The sequence below is a fragment of the Brachypodium distachyon genome, chromosome 1 (genome assembly GCF_000005505.3).
Source record: "Brachypodium distachyon strain Bd21 chromosome 1, Brachypodium_distachyon_v3.0, whole genome shotgun sequence".
Classification (NCBI taxonomy): Eukaryota; Viridiplantae; Streptophyta; class Magnoliopsida; order Poales; family Poaceae; genus Brachypodium; species Brachypodium distachyon.
Genome location: NC_016131.3, coordinates 6,301,733 through 6,320,621, shown reverse-complemented (window position 1 = coordinate 6,320,621; position 18,889 = coordinate 6,301,733). Strand labels below are relative to the sequence as shown.

The 18,889-nt window shown below is 41.9% G+C and overlaps 1 protein-coding gene across 1 annotated transcript; it reads right to left on the bottom strand.

Annotated features, from left to right (window-relative positions):
• Positions 1-874: 874 nt before the first annotated feature.
• On the bottom strand, positions 875-18,128 carry LOC100830980 (protein SPIRRIG). Its single transcript, XM_010231770.3, has 19 exons — positions 17,569-18,128; positions 16,011-16,080; positions 15,832-15,917; positions 15,575-15,710; positions 15,432-15,488; positions 14,422-14,595; positions 13,970-14,161; positions 13,820-13,885; positions 13,435-13,549; positions 12,170-13,302; positions 11,280-11,979; positions 11,084-11,186; positions 9,904-10,994; positions 8,162-9,815; positions 5,064-8,084; positions 3,699-4,007; positions 3,267-3,573; positions 2,998-3,144; positions 875-2,652 (listed from the first exon to the last, which is right to left on the bottom strand). The coding sequence occupies exons 1-19, from the start codon at positions 17,805-17,807 to the stop codon at positions 1,486-1,488; spliced, it is 10,767 nt and encodes a 3,588-aa protein (XP_010230072.1). The 5' UTR covers positions 17,808-18,128; the 3' UTR covers positions 875-1,485.
• Positions 18,129-18,889: the final 761 nt, after the last annotated feature.

Here is an 18,889-nt window from a genome sequence, read left to right as displayed (position 1 = left end):
GAAAGCTTACAAGATTAATTGATGGTACCCGCCGATCCGATTAGATCATATCTTAGGCTCAGTTTGGAAGAGAGAAAACACAGAAATTTAATATCATGACACTTTATTTAAGAGAATTCAAAACATATGAATATATAATGCTCCCTCCGTCCCAATATTAAGTGACTCAAAATTGCCCAAATATGAATGCATCTATGCCTAAAAAGTTTCAAATGGTGCAAATCAAACGGGTTGGGATTAGAATCCTCCAAAATTGCTACTCCCTCATATCCATATTACTTGTCTCAAATTTATCGAAATATGGATGTATCTATGTTTTAAAAGCGTATAGATATATGTAATATTTCGAATGTTTCGTGAGAACTAAATTATGAATTCCCACACTAAAGCGCTATACGTAGTTTTAGATACGGTATCTCTCTTTCTGATGTTTCAGATGCCGTATACACGATATCTTGAGGCATAACATGCGGTTGGGGAAGGACTGTAAGATTTGTTTATCGTAATTTACGAAGATTCATTTGACATCATTTGACGTCTGTGTGGACGTATACCGGTGTTATTCTCGTAGGTGACGCACCTGTCAACAGCGAGATATCTGCGGTGACTTCGTCAATCTCTCGAGATCTGCCGTCTCAATCTTTCGAAGGTGCTCATAGGGATAGAGTGTGCGTATATGCGTTCACAGGGATGAGTGTACGCGCGTGTTGTGAGCGTCTATGTTTATACTGTATTTCTCAAAAAAAAATTCTGTGTGGACGGTCCGATAAAAAAAAATGTATGTGGACGGTTGTTTGATAATTGCTCAACGAAAACTAATCGCCAAAGAATAGACTGATGACGATCTGACGCTAGATAGGCAGACGCTCCAAAATTAGGCTCCCGAATGGGATTGAGATGGATAGGGTGCATCACTGAACTGAACTGAACTGAGGTGAACAGAAGGGTGCTCAAATTACACCCAGTCAATGAATGAACAACACCACTTCTGGGGGAGCTACGGAGAAATAAAAAGAAAAAGAAACCTAACACCCTTCCCTTACATCCATCCCCAAACAAAATCATTGACAGTACAACATCATCATCGTCCACCCCAACCATTACCACCAAAGCATCATATACACACTTTACAAACACTGGCCCCTACCCCACATGGAACCCTTTCTCCTATCAAAAAACCCCAAGAGCAAGGGGTAGAACCAGCACATAATGCACAGTATAAGATTATATTGTCAGCACAACTACACCTCCATCGCCTCATCCACTTCTTTCCTTTGTGTTTCGGTTATGTTGGGCCTATCATCCATTGCAGAATGGCATGGGCGCTGAGATGGGTCCTCATATAGCATGTTTCAGCAAGCCGAGGGCAATCTTGTGCTCTTGTTGTCAACACAAGGTGGTTGTCAGTTTCCAGATTTGGAAGAGACCAGATATAATTTCATCAATGCTTTTGATATGTGCAGGTGAATCCTGATTTCTCCATCGCTATGAACCCTTAAAGCTGTCATCTTTCAGTGACCACGAAAACAAGCGACCACTGGCATCTCCGCTCAGAAGCTGCTTCAGGTCAGGTGGTAGACAAAGGGCAGTGACCGGGTGCTTGTGTGACTTGAGAACCTTCTGAAGAAGGAGCCTGTATTCCAGTGTCTGGCCATTCAGGTCTGGCCCTCCATAGCTGGTTGGCGGCGATTTGCTTTTGTTGTTTGCTGCCTCATCAGACGTGCAGTGCACCATCTTCCATACCTTGACAGCACCACTTTGATGACCTGTCACATACCAGTTTGTATCCTGCCAGTCTGAGTGTGTAGTACTTGCCACTGACAATATGAGATCAGAAGGAAGCTGTGAAGTGTTCACCACAGCAAGACAGTCTCCGTTGATGCTCCAAACAGCAAAAAGAACACCAGCGCCAGTCAGAATCTCACCAGTGAGGTTGTTCACATGTAATGCAGACACTGATGCTGGGAACTTAGGTAGCTGCTTCACAAAGACCAGGCTTGTCAGGTCCCACAAGATGACAGAACAATCATCAGAGCCGGAGACAATTAACGAATAAGGCTGGCTGACATAGACGCATGTTATTTTGGCAGTGTGAGCACACAGGGCTTTCTCCATTCTAAGGAGACGACGAATACCATCTTTGACAAATCTCCATACTGCAACTACTCCATCATCACCACCTGTGGTGAGAATGTTGCCATCATGGCTCACCCCAGTGCACTGAATTTGACTACCACCATGAAGGTTCTCATGTGTTGATTGAAGTCTATCCTGATCATAGGTCAATATTCTCAAACTGCGGTCAGGAAATCCCCATGAGATATACTCACTATAAGTTACTGGTTTGAGCAAGCTGTTCGCCGAGGCAATTAGGATCTTATCATTGTAGCTCACAATCTGGGACACTGATGATACTGTCTTTCGAATCTCTTGGTGTGTAAGATAGGCGCTGTAGCGTAGAGGATGAGGAGGTACTTTCCTGTCAGTCCGTCGCTGTGGATGGGCTTTTTGGAATAACTGTTTGGGTGTCTGGCCGAAATGATTGATCTGTGCCAGTATTGAAGCCTTCATGGTAGGATCTGATACTGCATCAATGTCAACATTGCCTTCATATGTGTAGTGATAGAAAACATTGACAGCATCTTCAGCTGCCTGTCACACACATAAGAAAATAACCATTAGAAACCACAGTAAATAAGAGTGACAGTTACGAAGTGAATGTTTCAGAGTACAAGTCACTTGCTCTGTTTCACATTACTGTTCGCAAACATAAAAGGGATAAAATAACAGTTCTGAAACATGATGACATAACAATGAATAGTCAAAATTACATCTCAGGTACAATGAAAAACAAACCTATATCCAATTATTATTTTCTATAACAAAGAAAACACGCTTGATTTAACCATAAGCGTATTTATATTGTCAGTGATGGAAACAGCAACACTACTACGGCAGGGAGAGATGGAAATTGCAGAAACATGGGATGCTATATACCTTTCCTCTCTGCTTGTATCCAAAAATAAGATCAATCCAATGATGCAGATTCTCAGATACAAAGTCTGATTCCAGGGCTTCCCGGTGCTTGCTAATGAATTCTCGGGTGCTACCTTTAGCCCAAGGTGGCAAAACAACATCACCGACCTGAAAGCATTGTTTCACTTAGTTAAATTGCCTGGCTCCAACAAAAAATCTGAGCTTCGCTTAGAGTATTATCATCACATTAAACTCAACACAAAAATTAGTGCACTTTTGTGAAAGTATACCTTCTCTCCTGATTGTTTCTCCCCCAAGTCCAGACTAAACCGGTTCTCCAAAAACTCAGGTAAATAATAGAACTCGGGAATGAGTTCTTTCACATCTGATGTGTTGCTCTTACCAGCAGCGCTTACCCACGTATCTTTGACACTATTGAATAACCGGTCTGCATGGTCAAATTGTCCACCCTGTAATTTCTGGTTTTCCGTGCTGAAAGGAGGAAGCCTCAAAAGATAGAAAAGGACAATCCCAGCACTTGAGTAATGAGAACCATAATGGAACTTTGGTACATCAGGGTCATCCCAGCTATCATATCTGAAAGGAACAGAAGAGAGTACTTCAATTGATGGTAGTTGCTAGAAACACTGAAGAGGGGTAGGGTTTTTTCAATTGAGAAAAGAAGCAAAAGTGGTATTTCTATTGGTGTTAAATGAACATACCTCTTACGGAACTCCTCTTCTCCTCCCTCTGTTTGACATCCCATTGGTTTGTCAAGCTTACGAAATGTCTGTGGGTTTGTCAGATCTAAGGTATTGCTCTCGTAATCTGCAAGAACCCATGGAAACACTGGGTACTGTGTAAGGTCACTATACCCTCGACCGGCAAGTGTATTTAGATGCATGAGATACTGGAAATTGGTAATTTCTCCACTTTGCCATCTTTTAGAGAATGATTTTGCCATGACTTTGAAAAGACGGCTCCCCTCACCGCTATCCTGTTTTGAGGAAGCTGATATTGTCGTGTCCAACCTGTGGAAAGCCATGGTTTCTTGTATTATTATCAAGTTCTTGTACTCAAGTACGTGAAAGCATTAAAATGAGCTATCAATTACAATAGATCATGCAGGAAGAAAAAAAGATAGGAGATTACTCCAGTGAATCATCAAAGCCCTTCAAATCTAATTTCATGCAACCTGAAATGCACTTGTATCCACATCTTTACACTTGCAATTACATTACGTGTCCAACACAGGCAATACAAAAATTCAGAACTCGTTGGTGACTACTAGTTCCCAGATTTCATTGGGAGGGCAAAATTTGACTAATGGGAGCTCAACATCTTGCAAATTTACATAATCTTCGCAGTTGGCTGGCTGGTGTTGACCCATTATGCGCACTTCTCATGTTGTTTTGTTATGCTACTAAAAGACATAATTTGATTTGTAGCAATATTTGGTGAAACTAGCACAATACCTGTGTGTTGCTACTTGCTACAGACTAAAATTTACACTATATGTTTAAAGAGAAGTTGTACACCATTTAACGTCAAAATCAAATCATACATGCTCGCTCTCATCTTAATTGTTTGGGCCAAATCAATAAGTGGCATGGCCTAAAGGTGAACAGACCGCCACCACAATTGAGATTTTTATAGGAGTGAAGAAACACTATCTAGTTTTCAACGGAATCATGTTTAACATTTATGATAAACCTACCATGCTAGGAAATGAAACACTGGAGCATGTTTTTGAAAAAATAGCTGAAACACAGGAGCCAGTTGGGCGCTGTCCGGGGATCAATTCCAAGATGGTTTCTAACCTAGTCACAATTTAGCACAAAGGAAGCTAGCCACTTACAGAATGAAATATGAATGCTACTTTCCCTGGAGGATAATGTTATGAACTGACAACCTATGACCTTTCATACCATTGTAGCTGAATGATTCTACAGACACCTAATTCATTGTTTGGAAATCATTTCAGTTGTAGTAACTATTAATAACTAAGAAGTGATCAAATCTTAATACTGAGCAAATGTGCATAGAATTAAGAGTGTATGTAACTGCAAAAGATTAAGAATACAAACATGCTATTCCGTGGGAGGTTCATGGCAATCAGATTTTTGAAAACTTCCTCCCTCTCCTTTTTGTGGAAAACTAGAAGCTCATTACACCCATCCATGCTGAAAATCTCGATTGCAACAGGGCGAAGCTGATAGTCACGTTTCAGAAGCTCATGGACACTATCAAGCTTCCACATATGCCATGGATGAGGCAGATTGCTGCTACTGCAAAGCTTTTCCTTACCCCAAGCACCTCCATTGTATGCCCATGCTCTGCCACCAAGCAAAATCTTTGCAGTAGCACCCCATGGTGAAGGTGATTTCTGCTGGGAATCAATGCTTCCCATTATATCCTTTTTCACACCCAAAGCCTGGTCGATGACAGAGAGCTCATCTTGATCGCCCTTTTCGCAAATGCAATTGGAATCGTCGATGTAGAAGTTCTCAATAATGTATAAGCACAGATCCCCAATAAGAAATATGCCATCATGCTTGTCAAGACCAGCAACACGTTCACAATTGTACTTATGCCTAATTTTTTCAGAAGGTTCCAGATAAGGTCTGATAAGATATTCTCCATTGTCAAGCAACTCCTTTTCTGATTTATCCTCTGAGGTTCTTGTATCAGTGCCTTTAACTGAAGGTGGCTGTCTTGGTGAATTAAACTCAGATTTACCTTGCACACTCTCTGTCATGTGATAAGAAAAGGAACTTGACTTTGCTCCAAAATCGGTTGCAGAGTGAAGACTCTGTTCATTAATGCTGCTTTTATCATCAGTCCAGCCAATTGGAGGTGACATTGTGCTTCCTCCTTTGAATATGTCATCATCATCTTTGAAAGATGTGAATTCAGCAGCATCAATTTCCCTCTGTTCAGTGTCATAGGTCACAAGATTCAAGCCTGACATTGTATCTGACCCAGATGTCATCAACATGTCTCCATCATCTTTCTTGGACATCGTAAAATCATCAAACCCAAGGCTGCTGGATAGCACATTCTGAATAGTGTCTATCTTAAATTTGGAGTTCTCCAGTTTCTTCCGCATTCTATATGGTCCTTCAACAGCACATAGCTGCCATTCAGGTTCCAGGGATAATTGACGAATGGGGAAAATACCTCTTTCATGTACAAGCTGTTGAAGTTGGCTCTGCCACTCACTTTCTCCATGCAAAATCCATCCATATTTGTCTTGACGAATAGCTCTTAGCTCTGTGGACATCACATCACGGACCAAATCAAGATTATACCTCCGTTCATTTATCTGTTCCCAGTGCCTTCCATCTAGTTTTATAATTTCGCGTGATTTCCGTCCCATCTCTTTCTTTCGCCTGACTTCCATTCCTTTTATTCTCACCCCAGGAAATTTTGCTGAGCCAGTAATGTATTGAACCCACATTATTAAAGCACACTGGTCTAACACTTTACTAATTGTTTGCTGAGAATTCTGGAGCCACTCAAAAAACATCGATGTACTCCCAGTCAGTAGTTTATCAAGCCCTCCATGCAGGATGTCAGTTTGTTGCCCTTGGTTAGGCTTACAAACTAGCAGCTCCTCGAGAGATGGACGTCGATGCACAACCAGGTACTTGAGTAAATCCACCGCTAAGTTTTGAGCAGTTAATCTCTCATCACGAAGAAGTGCCATCAGGTTTATGCAGAAACAACACATTAGATCAGTATCAACATTGCTTGGGCATAGAACCAGTCTCTTGTTGGCAATCAAAAGCTGAAGAATGGTACAGATATCGAGAGAATAATCTTCATGGGGAGGTTTAGAAGCTAAATTTCTCCCTGTTTCTGTTAAGAAAGCCAGATTTGCCAGCAGGTCATCCTCCCCGAGATTCTTAAGGAATGTTGGCAGGAAACAGTACATTATCATCCGGTTTGTGTTCTTCAATATGGCATGGATATAGGGGTCAAGTTGCCTGGTTCCTCGAGCAATGGATAAAATACCTTTACCTGAAGGTACTGCATCCTCAATACGGCCATCTTGATTGGCAAGCTGCAACATGGACATCAAGAATTCTAGCGTCCGCAGTACCCCAAGTGGGGTTGGAAAGCAGCCAATGTATACACGATCAACAATCATATAGCAGAGCGGGTCCAAGTTGACAGACCAGCGGCTCTTGTCGAGTTTCTTCCCATCCTCTTCATCATCGAGTAAGAGCTTTCTTTCAAGGAAGTTCATCAGTCTGCTTAGACACAAGCCTTGAAAAACCAATGCAGAATCAACATCTACAAACAAAGGCGCAGACTCGAGAATGCTCTCAATAAAGAGTGTTGCTTTGAGCTGTTCTGAGATAATATCAGCAAGGATTTGAGCAATGAAATCAAGAACGGCAGTAGCTCCTGCAGAGCAAGGGCCACCTCCATAACCTAAATCATCTATGTCAAGCAAAAGCTTTGAATTGATTGGGAAAAATGAGTTCACTGCAGTCGATCCCTGAATGTTTGTCTTCAGATCAGGGGATGAATCGAGGTCCATTGCAGATATAGTTGAAGACATCGATGGAGAGGCTGTCAGGTGTCTACCATCAGTATATGATCCTGTGCTGCCAGCCCAAGAAGTGAATGGGGCCATGGGAGACGCAGTAGGGGTGCTTGCTGCCTTGTGTGTTGATCTCTCAGATAAAACTGGGGATCCAATATTGATCATAGAGACTGGGCTGGGTGAATCAGCTAATTGATGAGAATCAGCAATGCCATTTGATCTGACAGCTGGCAACTGTCCTTGATCATGCACATTCTTAAACACTTGCTTTGTTTCTCCGTTTACAAACTTGGTGCTGAGCTCCTCACTGGGAGAGCTATCTGCTTTTACTTCACCATTATCAGAAGAGTTCTGCATGTCAGTACTTTCTGAGCTGGTACTCTTATGCTCCTGAGGAAAACTTGCAGCACTCAAAGTTTTGGAAGATTGTTCCTGATCCTGTGGCAAACATGAAAAGGTATCTTTTGAACTTTCATTGTCATCATCATTCATGTGCTTCTCGTCTGTTGCTGCAGTAGTTAGATCTTTTGCCATCTTCAGGGCACAATCAGACCTGCAGAACAAAAGGAAGGGTCAGTATAATAAACATCTAGAACATCAAGTAACTTGATATATGTACATCATACAAACCTTACGCAAGAGAAGTATAGATCAACACAGCTATCTAGGAAATCATGACGCCTGCAAACAGCAGAGAATGGTGGGCATGTTTTTGCCAAATCAACCATGAACCGCAGTATTGAAGTAGCAACAGCAGGTGCTGCTGCTTCACCACCCATTAACCTTGCTGCATATGTCTTATGCATCAGAGCTTCTCCTTGAAGATCTCCTCCCATGTCCGACGTTGCTTCCACAAGATCCGCAACCAAGGTGCCATTAAGGTGTGAAAGATCGTTATTCTGATGTGCAAGCATAGACTTCATAATAAATGAATCAAATGTAGCTTTCGCCATTGCAATAACAGTATCCAATAGATCAACAAACTTCAGTTCTCCATAGTTCCCATCACTAGGCATAAGAGCGTGGAAATCAAGCATGCGGACCTCTGGTACTCGAGGATAAACAGGCTTCCCAAAAACCAAACAGAAGATTATATAATATATTTCAGGAGAATCATAAAAACTTGGAAGCACGTGATTCAACCCCTGGAAACCACCACTTGTACGGAACTTCAGAGCAAATGTAGTAGATGATGTAAGGCAAACTCCTAATAGAGTCGTGATCCATCTCATACTTGTCGGATGCACAGCTTCATCAAGGAAATATGTGACCAACCTAGATGAAACAACTTTATGCCATTGCTCCAGCAACTCTTCAGTGTTTATGGTTACTTGCAGATCAATAAGCATCTCCAATAACATGTTCCTCACAATAATATGTTTTCCCATAGCCTCCCGGACAATCTGACGGTTTGGTGTAAGTTCTGGAGGATCAAATGTCATGATTATGAACCTTACAACTAACTCCAACTCAGAAGCTAGAAAACCATCCTCCAAGATGACACCAAGCAGCACAACTAGCTTCTCCAGCACAGGAATTTCGACATCACCACGTTGTAAAGTAACAAGAAGATGCTGCACAAGATTAATTCGACGCAATATTGTGAGGTTGTGGTTCCTAAACCAATGCATCGATACCATCCTCTCAAGAAACCCAAGAAGAGTTATTTGTACTGATATAGGAGCACCAACCCATATAGTCCAGTCCAAGAGAACATGTTCAACCATATCAGCATTTGACAAGACTATGAACTCAGAAGTCTCACCAGCTAAGTCAGCATTTTCAAGCTCAGACAGATGGCTACTAAATGAATCTTTTTGGCCTGAAAAATCATCTAGATCTCCATGTGATCCAACAGAAGACACATCATCACTGAACTTGGGTAAGCTAAGATCATCAAGACTGGCCTCTGGGGAGATTCCAGATGCATAGCTTGCTGTTCGGTTTATATTCGATTTCTGTGGCTCAGGAAATGAAGCCTCACAGGCAGCGATTCGGAAGAAGATATCAAGAGATTGCATATCGAATAATGACATTCTCCTATGCAGAAAAAGTGCAAGAAGATGATAGCCCCTCAAGGCCTGCATGTCTTTCACATTTTGATGACTCTGCAGAAGAGATAATGCAAGCAATTCCAGTGCCATATGCAGCATATCCCTAGTTTCAGCCGCCTCAACGAGAGCAAGAACAACAGGCATTCCTCCAACAGTTTGAACAGTGTCACCAATTGTACATTGATTGCACACATAAACATCACCACTTAGACGCCCATATCGTGGTATCCCTGTCAATATGAACAGCTAATTCAGTCTTGACATATTCCAACTGAGAAAGACAAAGCATAAATTAAATAACTGGAAAAATTCACACACCTCCGATTGGGGATGCAGCAGCAGAAGTTGGATCAACAAGGTTCAGCAAGGAAAGAGTCCCAGATGCTCGAAAAGCATCTGATGATGTTCCATCAAACGCAAATATTAGCTTCCTCCCGGACAATTGCAAGGAGAGATTTCTTAACCTTTCCATATCCCATACAATTCCACTGCTCTCAAGTCTAGAATTCACTTGTTTCATTGAACTATCAATGCGTTGGCTGCTTGAAGGTGCGGTCACTTCCACTTCTAATGAATCAAGAATTGCCATTACCTCCCCACCACAGGCCCGGTTAGGGACAAATCTCAGAAGATCGGTGTCCTGGAACAATCCCCGGTAACCTTGTCCGAGAATATACATGAAGCAAATGCTCCCTGGTGTCAACACTTCCTCAAAAAGATAACAGCAGCGGAGCTGCCATGACAGGTCAGACACTTTGCCACGGATTGCAGGTGTACCAAGTGTAACTTGCAAAGATTTGCCGAATGGGGATGGCGAGTATCCAAGCTTGCCAGTGTGCCTCAGCTTTCCATCAAGGTATATGCTAGCCACACTTGCTTGAAAAAGGCCAGCTAATGCATTTGGTTTGCTATGAACAACTGCAAGATGATGCCATTTCCCCTCTCCCATTTCAATGCCAGGAAACGACAATGAACTTGAATTGCTTGTTGCTATAGTAAAAACACCATTGTCATGGAGATAAAGTTCTGCATACATAGTGTTGGCATCATCCACTGTGCCCACAGAAAAGATGCGCAAAACTTGTCCACTCCTTTTACCAGAAGCCCCTTTTGATGTTTTATCTGCTTCCTTAGAATGGCTTCTAAAGAAGTTTCTAAACTGAAACCAACAAACAAAAGAATATCCAGAAACAGGTGGCCATGTCCTTTCACCTAATGAAACCTGAATGGATGCATGGCCAGCTTTGCTCATGTCCATCTCAATGAAAGGGGCTAGAGAAATATCTCCTTGTCTGACATCTTCCATTTGAATTAGCTTGTCCATCATATTGACAAAAAGATGCCCTGAACGCTTCACTTTCAGCTGAAGTATATACCTCACAAGAAGTCTTAGTTCGGAAGAAGATAACCTAACCCAAGAAAAAACATGTACCACATAATCAAAGGACAGAGCTAGTACAATGAGATCAGCAGTGGAATTTCATGGAATGTAACTGACCTATAGGCACCTAGCACTTCAACAATCTTTAAAGCATGATTGAGAATAGGAGAGGAACCCTCCAAAAATGGGTTGATTGTCTCAAGCAGAAGACCAACACATCCTGTGTAACAAAAAAATGGCAAGAGAAAGATAAGGTACTCTTGTCAACCAGAGTCACAAGAAAAGAAACGGTAATAAGAACTTCTGTCCATACCAACAGAACTTAAATTCTCCTGGTTGAAGGGACCAGCACTTGCTAGCTTCTCAATGAATCTCAGCAACTCAAGTTGAACTTTAGGCGTAAATACTAGCAAGGATCGGATCAATACGACAACTGCACTAGCATTGTAGGCTCGTTCCCCATCAAGCCTAGAAAGCCCAAACGAGGTTGCAGACAAGAAACCTGATTCATCCTCTGAGGTTTCAGACAAGCTCTCCACCTGCAGGTTGCTAGTGGGAGGAAGAACAATCTCAAGTGCAAGCTCAAGCAAAAGTAAGATAACTTGTTTCTCGCAATCCACACAAAGCAACCCAGATTCAGAGAGAAGATCATAGAAAGTGTGTGACGACAGGATTGTATGCAACCTTATCCTATTAACAGCATTGTTGCAAACAGCAGCTGTCATAGCTCGCATTAGAAAACCAAAGATCTTCATGTGAGTAAACAGCGAGTGTTCTGTCTCCTCATTTTCACCTTCATTCTGGAAACTATGAAGCGTTGTAAGTAGCAGAGAAAAACCAGTGGCTTCTCCAAAAACTCTTTGTGCTGAACTGTTTGCCCCAAGAATACGCCACAGAGCACCAAACGTATCGCATTTTGCATCATTGTCAAGCTTGTATTGAGAACCCAGGGAAGTTGATACCATCCCACTCTTCAAGATTTCAATAAGTGATCCTATTTCTTCTGGATGAGCCTGAAAAGAGCAAGGATTGCATATGTCAAAGAAGTCACAGTTCACCTGGCATGCTGGTGAAGACTTATGGTAAGCATAGGCACTTAAACTTGAATAGTTGTCCACATAGGCCGAAAACATTTAGAACTTAGAACCTAAAGCGATGGAAAAATGAGTTGTTTTCATGGGAGAGCAAGCCAAGGACACAAACCTGGAGAGAATCTTCAATTATCAGGCATGACAATAGTCGCAGCACACCAGATCTGTGACTTTCAGATACCAAGAAAGGAAGAATGGTGTTGACTCCATTGGAAGATCGGAAAGATTGCTGGTTAGTATCAGCTCTCTTCAGCAAATAAAAAAGGCAATCCCAGGCAACAGTAATTGTCCCTTCATCATCAAACATGGGAAATTTTGTGGAGCCAGAAGACATCAACTTCGGCGAAAGAATGGAGTCTTTGTTGTCCACAGTTTTCTGAAAATCATCTGTGTTAGACCTAATCTCAGGAGAGTAGAAGATCTTGCTTTGCTGCTCATCTCCAGAGAAAAGCTTGTTCTGTTTCAAGTCATCTAACAGTGCCCCCAGAACACCCACTTCCCTGAGAACTTTTTTGTACTGCTGGTCAAAGGAGAGGAGCTTTACGAAGAATGAAAGCACTGTATGTTTAAGATTGGTAGAAATTGGTTGCTGCAATAAGCAACAGAGTGATAACAATTCTTGCTCCGGAATGCAGTTTACAACAGTGACTGCATATTCTAAAATTTTCAAGATGACCTCTTGAAGCGCTGGAGGGAAACCACCCATGTTTAGGATAAAAAGAGGAACGGTTCGCAGTTGTTGACATAGCTTGTAGTTTTCAAGATGGCTAGAGAAAATCTTGAACATTCTATTGAGAACTTCAGCTTGCACTTCCAAGTTGTCTGCCTTCAGAAAAATATCCTGTAGCATCTGAATGGCTTCAAGATCTTTTACCTTGGGACTACTAATTTCTAAAACTTCATCTGCAAATTTGTCGGCAGATGGAGTCCGGCTTCTGCTGTGACCTGCTCCCTTCCCATGAGAAGATTTTATACTTTTACCAACATAATCTTCATAGGGTCCAGTTTGTGATAAATTTACAAGAACATCAAGCAACCTGGACAGCTGAGGTGAAAGGTCACATGGAAATGTATCTTGTTCTAATCTGCCGGAAGAATCCAATACATCCTCTTCAGATGCTAACTTGGGCAAGGATTGGTGAGCCTGATTTTTGTGTAGGCTGCATAGTGTAAGAGCAAACTGAACAAGGAACTGGTAACCATGAGCATTATGTATGTCTTCCCTGAGCCTAATGGATCCAGCCTCTGCAAGTTAGACCAAACATTGTAATATTAGCACGCAGCAAGGCTTAAAATTTAATACCATGAGAATTTTGAATCAAACAATTTTTTTCTTCGAAGAAATTCTATGAATGGCAGAAGTCTAAAGATATTTACCAGGCCTGTAAGATAGCTCAACACATTCCAGTAACAAATCCACGATGCCAATAGTGTAAGCAGCATCGCCACTTTGAGGTTTGAAATCTTTCACAGCCATAAGGAGTACTTTAATCTATAAGGCATAATACATAATGGGTTAATACGACAAATTAGCAATATCTGCACAAGAATAAACACATACACACACAAAAGCGAACAAACAGTACATTGGCAGGTTACAGGTAGAGATATGTATTAGTTTACATCAAGACTAAATGACTGAGGAGACATTGTCACATGCTGTTTGGTGTTAAGGAGCCATTTTAACTAACAAAATAATAAGCTTCTACAGAAGAAAAAAAAAGGAATATTTCCATCTACAGCGAAGAGATAAAGAAAGTACCAGTTGGTGCTTCCTTATGTACTTTGCAGAAGCCCCATTGTCATTTGCAAGAAGAAGACTGAGAACCTGTTTGGTAATTAACTTAATATATTTAGTAACTTGTGATCTGACAGGAACACCAATAGATAGCGCTGCATCATATCAACTTACCTGCATCGCATGGCGATGAAGTTGAATTGTATGAAGAGGAACGAGACCCTCCCTGAACTGAGAAAACACGGACACAGAACCATTTGCAACCATGTGGAAAAGAAGCTGTAGAGCGTCATCTTCAATTAAACTGGGTGCAGCAGATGAATGGCTTGCTAGTGCCTTCATGATATGCACTACACTTGCCTCGATCTTAAGAGAACAGAAACAAGAAGTGAAGTGAAAACCAAAACTGACCATGACAGAGGAAAGTATTAAATAGGATAAACATATCACATATTTGAACATAAAGCAGAAGACTTGTAATAATCAGATAAGCACTCGAGGACACGACAGTATCCAAAAAGCAACCAAATAAATGTTTACAGGCTGCGATTTTGCCTCGTCATATGTCAACAACTATGAAATCTTGCAAAGTCATGTTTCTATGAGGACCAGGAGACTAGCATTACCTCAAGCCGCCGAGATTGTATAGGATCCCAATCTTTATTCTTCTCACTTGCAGATTCTTCACCACCAACAGGTGAGGATTTTTTGAAGGATTCATGAGGACTCAAGAGGGAATTGAGGATATATATAAGGCAGCACAAAATACCAGAGTCCAACAGGGGCTGCTTATCAATAGTCTGTAACCAAGAAATTAAACATGAAATGCATGTTATTCCGAGCATTTGGCGAATGCTGTTTCATCATGGATTTGAGATACCAGAAGTCAGCTGTGCAAAACCTTATTCAAGCTAAGTTCCTTTTTTTATCAGAAAGTATATGCATCGTACTTCTTTGTACTGTGTCCATGCGTCAATTTCAACGCGCTACGGAAGTTGAAAATGGAAGCATAGTAGAGAACTAAAATTGTGGTAATGTATCCACTGGCACATTACAACATGAATATAACACCAAACATTAAGCAACATTTCAATGACTGATTGCTTAGCTATATGATGTCCTTCTAAGCATCCATTGGCAAATATTAGAGGAAAAATCAATTGGCAAATAATGAAACAGCGCTATTCAGTAGAACAATAACTAGCATTGAATTGCTAATGTTTGCAATAACAATGATGCGCCTCTTTTCACTTGGATGTTTAGAATCATTTTTGGCCTCTGGGTGGCTTGGACAGTGCACTGTAGCGGACAAAGTAAATCCAATATACTGATGAAAACAGCATTGCAAAGGAAATAAACACATTATAAGCAGCTGCATGATAGCATTATAAAGTTAACCAATTTGAAATGACACATGAGGTCCTTTTCTTGTGGCTTATATATCAATGACAGGCATTTGTCATGATGAACTATGTACGACTAGCATTAGCTATTAAAAGCAAAACAGCAATTCAACACAAAACATTTGGTGCTAGTATTAAATTGATACATATCATGAAAACGTGATGGTAAAGAAAACAAAAACATAAATGGAAGACACAAATCTCTTGATGTTAACAAGAAAAACTGCACAAACCTCTGTCACAAGAACTTCGACAGCATATAACAAGTTTGAACCTGGACATATGCCAAGCTGGATCATGAAAAAAAAAGATATCAGAGATTGTATGGTCACCTGGAGTCTGGAAATTGCACCATATAAACACAACAAGGACAAACCTCTGTGATCTCAGAAAAGAAGCCAATAACATCAGCAACATGCAAGGATCTTCCTTTGCTGTGGATTCTTAGTTTCTCCACATCAGTAACAAAAGCCCTTCCAATAACAAAAGCAAAAACATGTGCTTCTACTAACCTGTAGCAATTATGAGAAAAGTCATCAACAGAAAGATATGCATTACGGTTTCTTGCACAGAGAACAGATATAAGTTATTAAGGAATCTGATAAAAGAATATGAAAGTATAGAAAGTCATACTTTGTAACTAATTGAGCTACACTAGAGTGCTGCTTCACTAGCCTACAGAAGACATCTACTGCCAAATTTAAGGCCCTTTCTTTCTCCTGCGCAGGGGAAATCAAAGACAAATGTTAGGATAAGAACCAGCTAGAAAGATGTTACCGGTTTATGGTGACAAGATGGAAGCATCAAGATACCTTTTCAGAGCTGGAAGAGCGGAATTCTTCCCAGAACCTCCTGAAGTCTGACTCCAGTTCATTTTTTCCCCTGCAATTACAAGAGGGGGAATATTAAGGACAGTACAAACATACAACTTTTGCAGAAGAGTTTTATCATTCGCTTCAAACAGAAGAACCAAATTCCTGATTAATATTTGAAATGAAGGAATGTGATGCTTCTTCCATTATTTTAAGGTAGACTTTTTGCATCAAAACTGTAGAATACATGGGTGTGCCCCTATACATACGCTCCTTAACTTGCAAATGTTGAAGATTCTAACAGGTAGGAACAGGTAGGAGAGAATTATTGTATCAAGATCTAAGCTCTCAGGTCCTAATGCTATCCCACTTCATCCCTTACCAATAGACTATCTAGTAGTAATGACAGGGGGTGAGATTGTCAGGAACTCATTAGTACTGAAAATGTGGAAGACATTATTCTTTCTAGAAGGTTTAATATGGCTTATAATCCCCACTTTCACTTCCCCATTAATTATACAATTGCTTCTTCACATGGGACATATATGCTATGGTTTCAAACCAGACCCATTACAGTACCAACCTTTCATTGCTAATTGTCGAGCCAATACAAACTGACCGTGATCTAGAAGGGGTCAGAGGGAATGCTACCCTTCCTATAAAGGGCAGTAATGTATGTGCTCAGTTTGTACAATTACAATGTGTTAGCGCCTAGCACACACATATAAACAATGCACCCATTTGCAGTGGAAACTGAAACTTGTTAAGATTTTCAACATATTAAAATAGTTCAGACTTCTTTCCAGTGGAAACATGAGCATAACCCTAGCAAGACAGTTACAGCAAATAAACCTTTTCAAATTTAGCAGGTAACTTCACACGGGTAATCTAATTCAAATTCTAGCAAACTCGAATGGTATCTTAAGAGTGATCCATACCATCTCCACCCCACAACATCGGCAATGTAAGCAAATGAAGCTGTTCAAATTTTATCTTAAATCATACTCCCTCCGTTTCATAAAGATTGGCATGGATTTGAACTAGCTGTAGTTCAAATCCGTGCCAATCTTTATGGAACGGAGGGAGTAACAAACTAAACATTTCAACTAACCAGGGCCCTGTAATTCTAAGAACATGCAAACAACAAAAGCAGGAAGGTCGTAGAATATAGACGCTTCAAATCCATGAATTGACCATGCAGCTAACACTTCGTCCAACCGCCCCCAACATCATTTCACCCGAAGACATACCCAGCAAAATTAAAACAAGCTTGAGCTAAAAACACGATCAGTTGAATCAATCCGCCAGTTAATACATGTCAACAAAAAAATCAGCCAGTTAGTATGTCAATCTAATGCTCAATCCCGCATCTACCAACCAAATCTTCAAAGTCGGAACGCATAGAGGAAGGGGAAACAAGCATCCAGGATCGAAAAGCTCCCGAAATCCAAATCCGATCGTCTCAGTCCGGAAAGCGCACGCGACAGAGATCGCGTCCGAGCATCGATGGATTCGGGCAGGACAGGGCGGTAGTATTTCGAGTCGGCGTGGGGCCCACCTGACAGAGGATGTGGCGGAGGAGGGCGAGCTCCCGGAGGCCGCGTCGAACGCCGCCGCGAAGCCACCGTCGTCGCCGGCTCCGCTCCCGCTGGTGGAGGCGGAGCTGAGCCGCGGGGTGGCGCTGTCGGGGTCGGCCTGGTCGCCCTGCTGGTGGAGCGGGGACGCCGGGGGTGGCGGCGGCGGAGGCGGCTGCGGGGCGGCGAAGACGACCTTACTGAGCAATGTCGACCATTTCATGGTGCCGGCCCCTCATCCGGCGCGCAGATCCCGGCCGGATCCCGCCGATTCGCCGGAATTCCGACGCGATCCCCCTCCTCGCCTCCCCCTAATTCTCCTAATTAAAATTTTCTTCTTCGTCTTCCTATTGTTCTGCGCCTCAGCCTGTGCGTGCGCGTGCCTGCTCCCTCCGCCTCCTCTCGTCGCCTCCGGCTGGGCTCCTATTTTTGTTGCTGTTTCTTGCTTGTGTTTTCTCTTGCCTCGCTTATTCCTTATTTTGTTTCCTTCCTTTTTTTTCCCCACGCGCCTCCCCTCTCTCTCTCTTCTTCCTCGTCGCCTCTCTCTCTCTACCCTCTTGGGTGTTTTCTATTGTGACTGACTGTGTCCTCTCTGTCTGATCGCGCTTGCTTCCCTGCCGATTATTACTACTCCCTTTTCTTGTTCAAAATAAAGCCGTGTAAACATGTTAGGAGTACTAATATGCAACATCGTTAGCTGCTACTAACCCTCTCTGACTTTTTTGCGTGTTTTACTTTGATCTTTGCGACTCGTGCTTGACGTACTCCGTGATCGAGAGAGTGGTGTGCTTATGTTTGGTGTAAGGAAATGGAACGCATTAGATTAGGGCACTAGACCGAGGAAATTGCTAGGCAGCACGGTGCGTTATTTATTTATTTTCATCTCCCTGAGTTTTTGGGTTATACATACAGAGTTTGATGTTGATGTTTGGACGGTAAGAAAATATATGTTGAATGATATTAGATAGAAGAAAGACTATAAGGAGAATAAGAATTACCTTTTCTAAGTTACAGAGCGGAGAAGATTGTGTCGCAATCAAGCGGCGACAGTGAAGGGGTGGAAGGCACGACACTTATACATTTACCATCTCCGACGTGATCTCCAGATCTAGAGGAGGAGCTGTGCTAACCCCTTACATGTTCGCAGCGCCTGGAAAACCTAGATCTAACCGGCAAGGAGACACGCCCATCGTCCTCAACCTAGATCTGAGCGGCGAGGAGACGAGTTCGCCGTCCTCGGCAAACCTAGATCTAGGCGGTAAGGAGACGAGTTCGCCTCCTCGAAAAACCTAAATCTAGACGACG

Excerpts from the sequence above, each read along its gene's own strand:
- LOC100830980 (XM_010231770.3), bottom strand. The coding sequence starts at position 17,807 with ATGAAATGGTCGACATTGCTCAGTAAGGTCGTCTTCGCCGCCCCGCAG. Across the intron at positions 13,303-13,434 it reads TGAGCTATCTTACAGGCCTG|AGGCTGGATCCATTAGGCTC; the intron begins GTAAATATCTTT and ends TCTAACTTGCAG. Across the intron at positions 3,574-3,698 it reads GAAGAGGAGTTCCGTAAGAG|ATATGATAGCTGGGATGACC; the intron begins GTATGTTCATTT and ends TGTTCCTTTCAG.